Below are 11,544 nucleotides of genomic sequence, written 5' to 3'. Positions count from 1 at the left end.
TGAGCTTATGAAGTATTTGGGCAAGTTCATGGATTATAGTTCTCTGAAGAACTCCTAAGGTAAACTGGGTAAGTTTCGGGTGAATTCCAGCATTGAGGTTGATGAAGGGACCGTCTCTGTCGTGCGTAGTGAACTCATTAATCCAGAGTAGCTGTTGTTACTGTCCTTGGAGAAAACTTGAATAAAATAGGCAGGAATTATATTGTGTACGTGTACAGTAGCTGGTTTCTGAAAAAGAAAAGTGAATTATATATAGTGAACTAGGCAATATTAAGTGCTTATTACCATTTTATTTTGTTTCTGTTTACTGGGGCTGGGCTTTAATGATTTTTGGTTGTAGAAAATTTTTTTCGTTGTAATTCAGATGCAGGTAATTGGGTTCATTTCTTTAGAAAGGTTTCTTTTCATAAGCCACTCAGGCACCTGACTGACTTCAAGAAGGAAAGTGAAGAAAGTTATTTTTCTAAACTCTTCAAATCTGCAATATGTGAGGACTCATTGCGAGTCCTTTTTAAAAATATTAGCACACACAGCCTGTTGAAATCCTTGCTTAGTATATACTAAGTTGATCTTCAGTATATGAAGGTAATTGAAAATGAAACTTGATGAAGGGCGGGATGGGAGAGGGAGTGGGAGAGGGGAGGGCCACGGGAGGAAGGGAGGTTGGGGGGGGGGAGCCACAACAATACACAAGTTGCACTTTGTAAATTCACATTTATTAAATAAAATATATATATATATATAACAAACAAACCAAAAAAAAAACTTAATACTTTACCCTTTTAGTATTTTTTATGTTCTACTTAAAACTATTGGTTGAACTCTGTAATTAATACACAATTACTCTCAGGTGTTTAATTAATGCTATAACTAGTACTCAAATAGTATTTTACACTTTGTGTTTCTGTGTGGGTGTAAACTGTGGAAATCTTTACTTAATATATGCTAAATTGATCTTCTGTATATAGAGATAATTGAAAATTAATCTTGATGTGAATGGAAGGTGAGAGGGAGTGGGAGAGGGGAGTGTTGTGGGTGGGAGGGAAGTTATGGGGGGAAGCTATTGTAATCCATAAGCTGTACTTTGGAAATTTATGTTCATTAAATAAAATATTTAAAAAAAATAAAAAAATATATTAGCACACAAAAGTAATTAAAAATTACAAAAGATAAATGGTGGTTACATATGTTACACTGAATTAGTCTTTCTCCTTAGTGGTTGTGAAAACGGTGTGAGTAGTGTTGCACACGTAACGCTGTGTTTGTCTTCCTTGATTGTTCACTTGCTTTTTTTGTCTTTTAGTTATATCGCCTGGAACGCTATGATGAGTGCTTAACTGTGTACAGAGATCTTGTCCGAAACTCCCAGGATGATTATGACGAGGAGAGGAAAACAAACCTTTCAGCAGTTGTTGCAGCTCAAAGCAATTGGGAAAAAGTGGTTCCGGTGAGCGTCCTTTTGTGTACCTGGGTAGCCGGGAAGGAGTATCTGTGTCTGGTGTTTGACTGGTCTCTTGCTCCCTGACAGGAGAACTTGGGCCTGCAGGAAGGCACCCATGAACTGTGCTACAATGCTGCGTGTGCACTGATAGGACAGGGCCACCTGAACCAGGCAATGAAAATCCTACAGAAAGCTGAAGGTTGGCATTGATTCAGATTATCTGTCAATATAACATGCATGTGACTTGGCAGAGTATCTTCAAAAATCACACTGAGTTTTGTGAAATTATCAAGAGGGAGTTATTGATGAAACCTGGGAAATTCTCAAAGTTCAGCTAGCCATTCTCTTTTTAACTATCTCCTATATTTCTGTCTAATCCTTAAGCCATTCCACTCGTCCATGTTCAGGCACACTAGGTATTAAAAAATTTCAATTTTGAGACAAGTCAACTATGACTGTTAAATGCAGAGTGTTAATGTCAGGCATTTACAATGGTACATAGCATGTAATGTATGCATTCAGCAAGTGTAGTTGCGGTTGTTAAGCCAGCACCCAAGTAAGTACTGACATAGGCCATATATACCTCATTCATGTATTATTAGCACCCTTTGAGCACATTTTAATTTCATGTAATAAATTCCTATATACAAAATTTACATGCTTTGATGCTTTCAATTAGGAAAAAAAATTGTTAAAATACTCTTGTCTGGTGTCAGCTCCTGAAACATTTACGTGTTTCTTCTGCAAACATTTTCTCTTTTTTTTTTTTTTTTTAAAGACTTATTTGTTATTTATTTGAAAGGAAGAGTTACAGAGAGGCAGAGGCAGAGAGAGGTCTTCCATCCACTGGTTCACTGCCCAACTGGCCGCAACGGCCGGAGCTGCGCTGATCAGAAGCCAGGAGCCTATAGCTTTTTCTGGGTCTCCCATGTTGGGCAGGGGCCTGAGCACTAGAGCCATCTTCCACTGCTTTCCCAGGCACAGCAGAGAGCTGTGTTGGAAGTGGAGCAGCCAGGACTAGAACTTGTGCCCATATGGGATACTGGCACTGCAGGTGGTGGCCCAGACATTTTCTCTTGTAAGCTATAAAAGGATGCCATAGGGACTGCAATGGCAGGAAGGAAGAAGGTGAAACAGGGCCTGTTTTACTGTTAGATGTTGGAGGTTAAAATGAGAGCAGTGGATAGAGCATGACGAGAAGGAGGAGTTGTGTAAGAGCTGTAGCTGCTTGGTCGTCCCCAACTGTGGACAGTGGTATAGGACAAGGACACTCTCATGTCTGGCAGTGGTATAGGACAAGGACACTCATATCTGGCAGCTTTGAGTGTAAAAGTAGGACAGGCTCTGCATTGGGCAGTTCGATGCTGTGTAGCAGATTTTCAAATTTGATACCCTTTGATCCAGGAATGCCATTTCCAGAAAAATAATTCTTTTGATGAATTAATTAGATAGTTTTCATTTTATCATTATGAATGTTAATTGAAGGGATGCCTGTAAGAACAAAAATGTGGGAGCAGCATTAATTTCGGTACTGTTAAAGAATTGGTTGCTTTACTATAATAATAAAGTAGACTACCATGCAGTCATTAAAATCAATAATGTAAAAAAATAGATCTGTATTGTAATGAAGATGTTCACAGTATATTAGTAGGGGATGAGCAGTTTCCAAAGAGTATTTAGAATATACCACTTTCATTTCAAAAAGCTGTTCTCCATTTATATTTTTAAAAAATAAACTGAAATGCCAGCACTTTTTCCCTGGAGGTAGGATTATTGTCTTTATTTTTGTGCTCTCCTGTAATTGACTTTTAGCAGCCAGCATTTATTACATTTATTTGTTTTAAATGCCCTTTGCAGTAGTATATTTGATGCTAATATAAATTTCACATGGGCTTATTTTAAGATTATTTTGAAATATTCTGCTGAAGAGTTTAGTTCTCTTTGTAATGGTAAAAGAAATGGCAGTTACCCAGCAATACTAATGGTAGAACAATTTTCTTCTATAGATCTGTGCCGCCATTCATTTTCAGAAGACTCAGTAAGTATTCCACTGTTACTAAACCCAAACTTAAAAAAAAACACTTGGATTTTATTTGAAAGTAGAGACGGATCTACTGTCTGTTGGTTCATCCCGATACCAGCAGCACCTGGAGCTGGGCGAGGACCACAGTCTGGGTCTCCTGTGGGGGTGGCTGACTCCTGGGGTGCACGTGAGCAGAGAGCTATTAGAGGGAGACCTGGGTCTTGAACCCAGGTGCTCTTACAGGGCTGCAGGCATCCCACGTGTTGTCTTAACTACTGTGCCAGATGCCCAATCCTATTTTGTTTTTCAAAATGCTGTACTGTATCTTAAAGTCAGTTGAGTTCTTATAGATCTTTTTTTTTTTTTTTTTTTTTTTGGCCAGGCAGAATTAGTAAGAGAGAGTTACAGTGAGAGGGAGAGACAGAGAGAAAGGTCTTCCTTCCGTTGATTCACTCCCCTAATGGCCGCTATGGCCAGCGCTGTGCTGATCCAACACCAGGTGCTTCTCCTGGTCTCCCATGGGGTGCAGGGCCCAAGCACATGGGCCATCCTCCACTGCACTCCCGGGCCACAGCAGAGAGCTGGCCTGGAAGAGGGGCAACCGGGACAGAATCCGGCGCCCCAACTGGGACTAGAACCCGGTGTGCCGGCGCTGCATCTTATAGATCTTAACTTTCTCACTAATTTCTTACTATTCCTTGACTTAAACCTAGCCAGTAAAAAACCAACGTGCAGGGGCTGGTGTTGTGGCAGAGCAGGTTAAGCTGCCGCTTGGCAACGCCAGCATCCCACACCAAGGTGGCAGTGTAGGTCCTGGCTGCTGTGCTGCTGCTGCTGCTTCGGTTCATTTGTTTGAAAGGCAGGATTGCAGAGAGAAGGAGAGACCGAGAGAGAGAGAGATCTCCATCCACTGATTCATTCCCCAAATGACCACGACATCTGGAACTGGGCCAGTCAGGAGCCAGGAGCTCCATCCAGGTCTCCCATGTGGGCGCAAGGGCCCAAGCACCTGGGCCATCTTCTGCTGCTTTCCCAGACAATTAGCAAGGAGCTAGATTGGAAGTGGAATAGCCAGGACTTGAGCTGGCACCCATATGGAATGCCATGCAGGCTGTGGCTTAACCCAGTACACCACAGTGCTGGTCCCCTGTTCAGCTTCTCATCCAGCTTCCTGTTAATCTGCCTGGGAAGGAAGCAGAAGAGAAAAATCTTTTAAAATTAAAAAAAAAAAAAAAACAACAACCCAGAGCCTCATAGCCATGAACATTGAGTGTAAGTGAGCATCATTCAGACTTCCAGAAGGAACGGAGAATGTACATCCATCTGGAGTAGGTAAGAGAGCTGTACTGTAGTTACAGAATTTGTTTGCTTAAGTCTTTTTTTAAGATTTATTTGAGAGGCAGAGTTACATTCCCTGGTTCATTCCCTAAATGGCTGCAAAAGCCAGAGCTGGGCCAGGCTGAAGCCAGGAGCTGGAACTCCATCTGCATCTCCCATGGCGGTGGCAGGGGACCAGGTGTTTGGGCCATCCTCCACTGTTCGCTGTGGCGCATGAGCAGAAAGCTGATCACGAAGCTGAGCACCCAGGACTTGAACCAGCGCTCGAAGGGGATACCAGCATCGCAGGCAGTGACTTAGCCTGCTGCACCACCACCCTGGCTGCGAATTTTTAAAATCTTTAGGTTAGAGTTATGGTAGGATTAAAATAGAAAGATCTTTAAAATTATTCTTAGGGGAAAATTATGTTTCCAGAATTCCAAATGTCTACTCCTGCTTTTTTTTTTTTTTTTTTAAGATCTTTGTAAGGTAGAGTAGGTGAGAGAGGAGAGGAGAGAGAGGTCAGTTGATTGGTCTTCTAACTACTGGTTCACTCTCCAAATTACCACAGTTTGCTTTGGCCCTTAACGCCCACATGGGAGACTGGCAGCAGCTCCTGGCTCCTGACATGCCCAGTTCCAGATGTCGTGGTCATTTGGGGAATTGAGCCAGGCTGAAGCCCGGAGCCAAGGACTCCATCCAGGTCTCCCACATGGGTGGCAGGGCCCAAGTAGTTGGCCCATCTTCTGCTTCCTTCCCTGGTGCATTAGCAGGGAGCTGATCAGAAGCTGATTTGATCAGAAGCCAGGATTTGACCCGCCACCGTGATGTGGGTGCCAGCGTTGCAAGCGGCAGCTCAGCCTGCTGCACCACAGTGCCAACCCCTGTGTGCTGGATCTCTCATACTGTTTTTTTCATTCTCATGAATTAGAAGATAATGATCAATAAGTGGTATTCCTGAGTTTGTTGCCGTGTTCTTCCAAAACATTTGTGCCATTTTCACTTAAACTACTCTTATGGTGCACTTCCTAAATTTCAAAGAGGTGACTCCGTGGGAGAATTTCTGCAATTAGCTGTCTTCCTCAGGATTGTACATCTTCTGGGTGTTTGGATCACTGGACAGATGTGTGCATCAATTTGAAACATTTACAGCAGAAAGATATTTCTTCTCCCACTTAGGATGTGACTGAGGAGGACCCAGAGGCAGAACTGGCCATCATTCACGGTCAGATGGCCTACATTCTGCAGCTTCAAGGTCGTACGGAGGAGGCTTTGCAGCTGTACAATCAGATAATAAAACTGAAGTAAGTGCATTATTTAGATGAAGTGACTCTTAGAGGGGGGTGAGGTTTCTTATAAATGTTTTCTTTGCTTTTGACTGTTGCTTCTTGTTCTCAGGCCAACAGATGTGGGATTACTCGCTGTAATTGCAAATAACATCATTACCATTAACAAGGTATGGCATGTCCATGTCCTTCCTACATGTCCAGTTATACTGAAAGCAGTTTACCCCAGCTGTGTTCTCAGATAAATGTTCTTTTTTTCCATGACAGAAAAAGGACAGTTGTAGTAAAATCACACTGGAGAGTATTACTCAACTCTCATAATGATGATAATTCTGTAAATAATATCTAAGTAATAAAAACTTACTCCAGACCTTAAAATCATCCCCTTCTCCCAGTTTATCGTCATTTGGAGAATTCTCTGTTAGAGATACACACTGTTTGGACTTAAACTTTAGGCGCATGTATATTTTATGTAATTTTTTCAGCTATTGAACCAGTTGTGTGATTTTCTTTATCTTTTTTTTTTTTTTTTTTTTTTTTTTTTGAGGGCAGGTCCTGTCTCCTTCCTCTCCCTCACCTTTTGTAAGACATTACAAGTGTGTACAGGGGAGGGAGCCTCAAAAAGTTCATGGAGAATGGGACTCAAAGAAATGGGCACTTTGTATAGACTTGTGGAAGCCTCCACACATAGGTGGTCCTAACTTAGGGTGCCATACCAATCAAATTAACCACCATTTGGAACATCGCTGTAGTGGAACAGCATTTCAAGTTCAGATTTGAAATCCAAGTTGAGAGAAAATAAGGAAGTCTGACATTTGATTTCTCTTGAAAGCCATGTGATTTTTCAAGTGCCAGCTTATTTCATTCTCAGTAATCTTAGTAGGTGGTTGTCCTTGTCTCCAGTTTGTCGGAGTATGATAATCTCACACTAAAGGGAGTTGAGTAATTTGTATAAGATAGTAAGAGGTAGAACTTGGATTCAGGTTCAGGTTGTGTGTTTTGTTTTGTTTTGTTTTGTTTTTTGTTTTGTTTTGTTTTGTTTTTTGACAGAGTGGACAGTGAGAGAGAGAGACAGAGAGAAAGGTCTTCCTTTGCCGTTGGTTCACCCTCCAATGGCTGGCGCGCTGTGGCCGGCGCACCACGCTGATCCGATGGCAGGAGCCAGGTGCTTCTCCTGGTCTCCCATGTGGGTGCAGGGCCCAAGCACTTGGGCCATCCTCCACTGCACTCCCTGGCCACAGCAGAGAGCTGGCCTGGAAGAGGGGCAACCGGGACAGAATCCGGCGCCCCAACCGGGACTAGAACCCTGTGTGCCGGCGCTGCAAGGCGGAGGATTAGCCAAGTGAGCCACGGCGCCGGCCCCAGGTTCAAGTTCTGATTCCAAAGTTTCCCCTTCTACTCTTCATGATATCTCTTTCCTGCTGAAATGTTGAAAATCCCCATATGCACAATAATTGCATTAAAGGAAGTAATAATTGTGGATTGTGCAGGCCATTAACATGGTTTTAGGTTTTCAAACATGGGTGCTGACATTTGAATCTTGGCAGGAGTATATACATACACACCTGTTTGTATTTACAAATGTGGGAATGCTTATTAGGACAGATTCTTTTTGTGAAACATAGAAGAGGAGTCTTAAAAAGTTTGTAGAAAATACATATGAAAAACTGCATGGATTTCAAGGGTTTTTAAGAATTCCACTTTCTATGAACTTTTTGAGGTACCCTCATGATTGTGAATAGGAAAGTATGTGAAATACCTAATGTCTTTAAAAAAAAAGTTTTTTGAGAGGCAGAGTTGAAAAGAGATAGAAAGGTCTTCCATCTGCTGGTTTACTCCCCAGATAGCTGCAGTGGCCAAAGTTGGGCCAGTCAAGAGCCTGGAGCTTCTTCCGGGTCTCCCCCACAGGTGCAGGGGCCCTGCTTTCTTAGGCCATAGCAGAGAGCTGGATTGGAAGTGGAGCAGCCAGGACTCGAACTGGTACCCACATGGGATGCTGGCATGGCAAAGCTGCGGCTTTACCTGCTACACCCCAGTGCTGGCCCCGAGTGTGTGGCTTTCAGCAGGACCCTCTTTAGGCATTAGCACTGTATTCGGCCCACACAGAAATTTCACAAATTCACCTTCTTTGTTCTTCTGCCTAGTTGAGAAGACCCTTAGGAAGGGAAAAACAGTAGATATGTTAAATGAGTATTTTCTGCTAAACATGGATCAAAAGCAGCATGAATATATTACTGAAGTTTGTTTAGTGGTGTGCTTACGTAGTGACTCTTGAAAGGAGGAATGAATTACTTTTGCTTGTCATCTAAATAGTAAAGGGCATAGCTTGTAGAAATCGCAAAGTTAGGTTTCTTTCTAGTCCTGAGACCCTGTAAGATTTATGCTATTATTTTTTTCTTCAAAAGGCTTCAAACAAAAGTCTTATTCATTGCCCCTTCAAAACAAGCTGAATTGGTAAGCCTGTTCATAGCTACAAATAGAAAGCCTACTTATTCTGTTAGACTTGAATTTTAGAGATCCTGTTCACTTTTATGAAGTAAGAGTTCAAGACAAATTTATATGCATCTTAACAGCTAAGCACCCAACCAGGTGGACATCTTCAAGCCCACTTGTTGTACTTATGTAAAATTACTAACTGGAAGAGGAATGAGGCCCTAGAATGTTAATAGAATCGAAGCCTTAGATTCTGTTAATGGTGGATGAACTTTTCTTTGTCAGGACCAAAATGTCTTTGACTCCAAGAAGAAGGTGAAATTAACCAATGCAGAAGGTGTAGAGTTTAAGCTTTCCAAGAAACAACTGCAAGCTATAGAATTTAACAAAGCCTTACTTGCTATGTACACAAACCAGGTGGGTAATAGACCTGTGGTTTCCTGACTAATCCTTTTATCATATGGCATGAGAATAATAGGTATATTTGTGCAATCTTAGCATTTTTATGTATATTTTGCCTTAAACCCATGCAAATGTCTTTTTTTCTTTTCTAAAGTGTCATATATCATACTTGTTCATTTTGTTTCCTAAACAAATTATTTGCCCAATTCTTGGTAAAGATGCAGGGTTGATGGCATTTAGGATTAAAAAAACAATATTTACATGTTTAAATGAGATAACTTTCTCATTACTTCATGTCCAATCTTTCTGAATTAAATGGTGTCACCACAAATGCCAGTCATGATCATAGATTTATGATCCACCTTTCATTTTGGTTGTGTAAAATCACACTGTGTAAATGTTGAGGTCAGTTCTAACATGCATTCTAATTAAATTCTGATTTCATACTCTTTCTGTAACATAAGTTTTATTGGGAGAGTGAGAGATAATGTTTTTAAAGACTTATTTTATTTATTTGAAAGGCAGAGTTAGGTCTTCCATCCGCTGGTTCACTCCCCAAATGGCCACAATAGCTGGGGCTGGACCAGGCTGAAGCTGGGCGCCAGGAGCTTTTGGGTCTCCTACGTGGATGCAGGTGCCCAAGTACTTAGGTCACCTTCCACTGTTTTCCCAAGTGCATTAGCAAGTTGGATCAGAAGTGGAGCAGCCTGGACCTTGAGTCAGCACCCATGTGGGATGCCAGCACTGTGGCTTAACCGACTACACCACAGCGCCAGCCCTGAGATAATGTTTTTTCTATTTAGAATTGTGTCAGGTTACTCATAATACTTGACCAAGACACCTAAGCACTCTGTTTTAGAAGCAAATGTTTACACTGGATGTGTTTTGCCTTTTTATTACTTAAGCACCTTTAAGCACCAAGCAAATAGTTAACACTTGACCTCTACTGAAGACTTTCACAAATCAAATCAGAAGAATAGATACTATAAATCAATTCTTATGCCTCAGGCAGGTCGTTGTTTACTGTTTTGTTTGAACTAATTTTCCCATCCCTCTCTTTTTGATCGTTTAGTGGTTGTTTTCATTAACTAGCTCATTTCTGTTGGGGGGAAACCATCTTCCAGGCAGAACAGTGCCGCAAAATATCTGCCAGTTTACAGTCGCAGAGTCCTGAGCATCTCCTGCCAGTGTTAATCCAAGCTGCCCAGCTCTGCCGTGAAAAGCAACATGCAAAAGCAATAGAGCTGCTTCAGGTAAACGAATTACTTGAATTTTTAATGAAAAGTCAGATAGCTGCTGCCTTGTTTCGTTTTTGGTGCACTATAATGACCTACAGGCTTCTAAATTTGGATGTCAAACTGAAACGTAACATACCATGAGACAAATGCCGGTGTCACTTTACTTAATTCTTGGGTTGCAGCTTATATGTAAATTTACACCACATACAAATTTGTCATAGACCCTGAAGAATGCTTTTTCGTTTGGAGATCCGTTTAACATGAGTTCGGGGTTTGCTTTATGCTTACATGACAAGAAGCCGCTTAATTCCCTTTCCAATAATGTAATCTCCAGTGAGTCCTGTTCCAAAACCTTAAAAAATTACGAGGATGCTAACTTGGTTTTTATCAATCCAAACCAGTTACAATATTATTTTTGAAGTTCCTGAGAAGCCTATGTTGAAAAGTTGGATGGAGTAAAATTAGGACCATCGTGGCAGGCAGAGTTGTCTAGTAGGGAGCATCAGTAAGGCATCACCATTTCTTTTTTCAAGAAAAAGAAAAAAAATGTGTGCAGTGATTTTTTTTTCTCTGATTAACAAAATTATTTGAGAAAAAGAGAACTCCCATTTGCTGGTTCACTGCCCAGAAACCCTTCAGGCCAAAGCCAGGAGCCAAGAACCAAACTGCCTGGCCGTCCCTGCTGCCTCCCAGTCGTCTGCATTCTCGGAGTTGGGAGCAGAGCCTGACACAAACCCAGCACTGCAGTGTGGGATGTGGTGTCCTAGCCGGCGTCTCAACTGCTGGGCCAGACGTCTGCCCTTGCGTGGTGATCTGTGTTAGTGTTCTGTTAACGACGTCTAGGAAGCTCGACGTTACTGTAGTCATTTCAGAGTTTACTTAAAGCTAAGTGGGCATCGAGTACAATTTTTCCCAAGTTAAAATTTTGACCAGAAACCAAAAGTTTAGAACTTTAACAACTGGTTTTAAAATTTTGTATGGGTTAGATAATAGTAATTTCTAGTTGTGTATATTAAATGTGATTTTTTTTCTCCAACTAAAACAATTTTAGGAATTCTCAGATCAACATCCAGAAAATGCAGCTGAAATTAAGTTGACCATGGCACAGTTGAAAATTTCTCAAGGTATTAAAAATAATAATAATTTCCATCATTAAAATAATGGATCCATGGGGCTGGAATGATTCTGAAGTTATGAGCTATATAATTTTAGACATTATGCATAATGGTAAAGCATAGTTAGTAGTGTTTAAAACATGAAGCTAGATTGTATAACGTCCAACAGATTGAGTAATGAACTAGTTGACCCTTTTCTTATGTTAATTCCTAAATTGTTAGAATGATTTTCAGTCTGTGCTTTGACAGTCGAAACAAAAGGCTCTATCATTCCAAAAAGCCATTTTAC

At 41.2% G+C, this 11,544-nt stretch overlaps 1 protein-coding gene across 1 annotated transcript in view; it reads left to right on the top strand.

Annotated features, from left to right (window-relative positions):
• The window catches only part of SRP72 (signal recognition particle 72), a 31,411-nt gene that overhangs the window by 8,262 nt on the left and 11,605 nt on the right, over positions 1-11,544 (top strand). The window contains exons 4-11 of the mRNA XM_002717161.6: positions 1,304-1,447; positions 1,529-1,640; positions 3,448-3,479; positions 5,961-6,085; positions 6,180-6,237; positions 8,786-8,917; positions 10,027-10,155; positions 11,192-11,264. Of these exons, the coding sequence (XP_002717207.1) occupies positions 1,304-1,447; positions 1,529-1,640; positions 3,448-3,479; positions 5,961-6,085; positions 6,180-6,237; positions 8,786-8,917; positions 10,027-10,155; positions 11,192-11,264 (805 nt within the window). The remainder of the gene's footprint in view (positions 1-1,303; positions 1,448-1,528; positions 1,641-3,447; positions 3,480-5,960; positions 6,086-6,179; positions 6,238-8,785; positions 8,918-10,026; positions 10,156-11,191; positions 11,265-11,544) is intronic.

The sequence above is a fragment of the Oryctolagus cuniculus genome, chromosome 8, assembly GCF_051225735.1.
Source record: "Oryctolagus cuniculus isolate XC-2025 breed Fujian yellow rabbit chromosome 8, ASM5122573v1, whole genome shotgun sequence".
Taxonomy (NCBI): Eukaryota; Metazoa; Chordata; class Mammalia; order Lagomorpha; family Leporidae; genus Oryctolagus; species Oryctolagus cuniculus.
The sequence above is the reverse complement of the archived record's forward strand: the minus strand, read 5'-3'. Positions and strand labels throughout refer to the sequence as shown.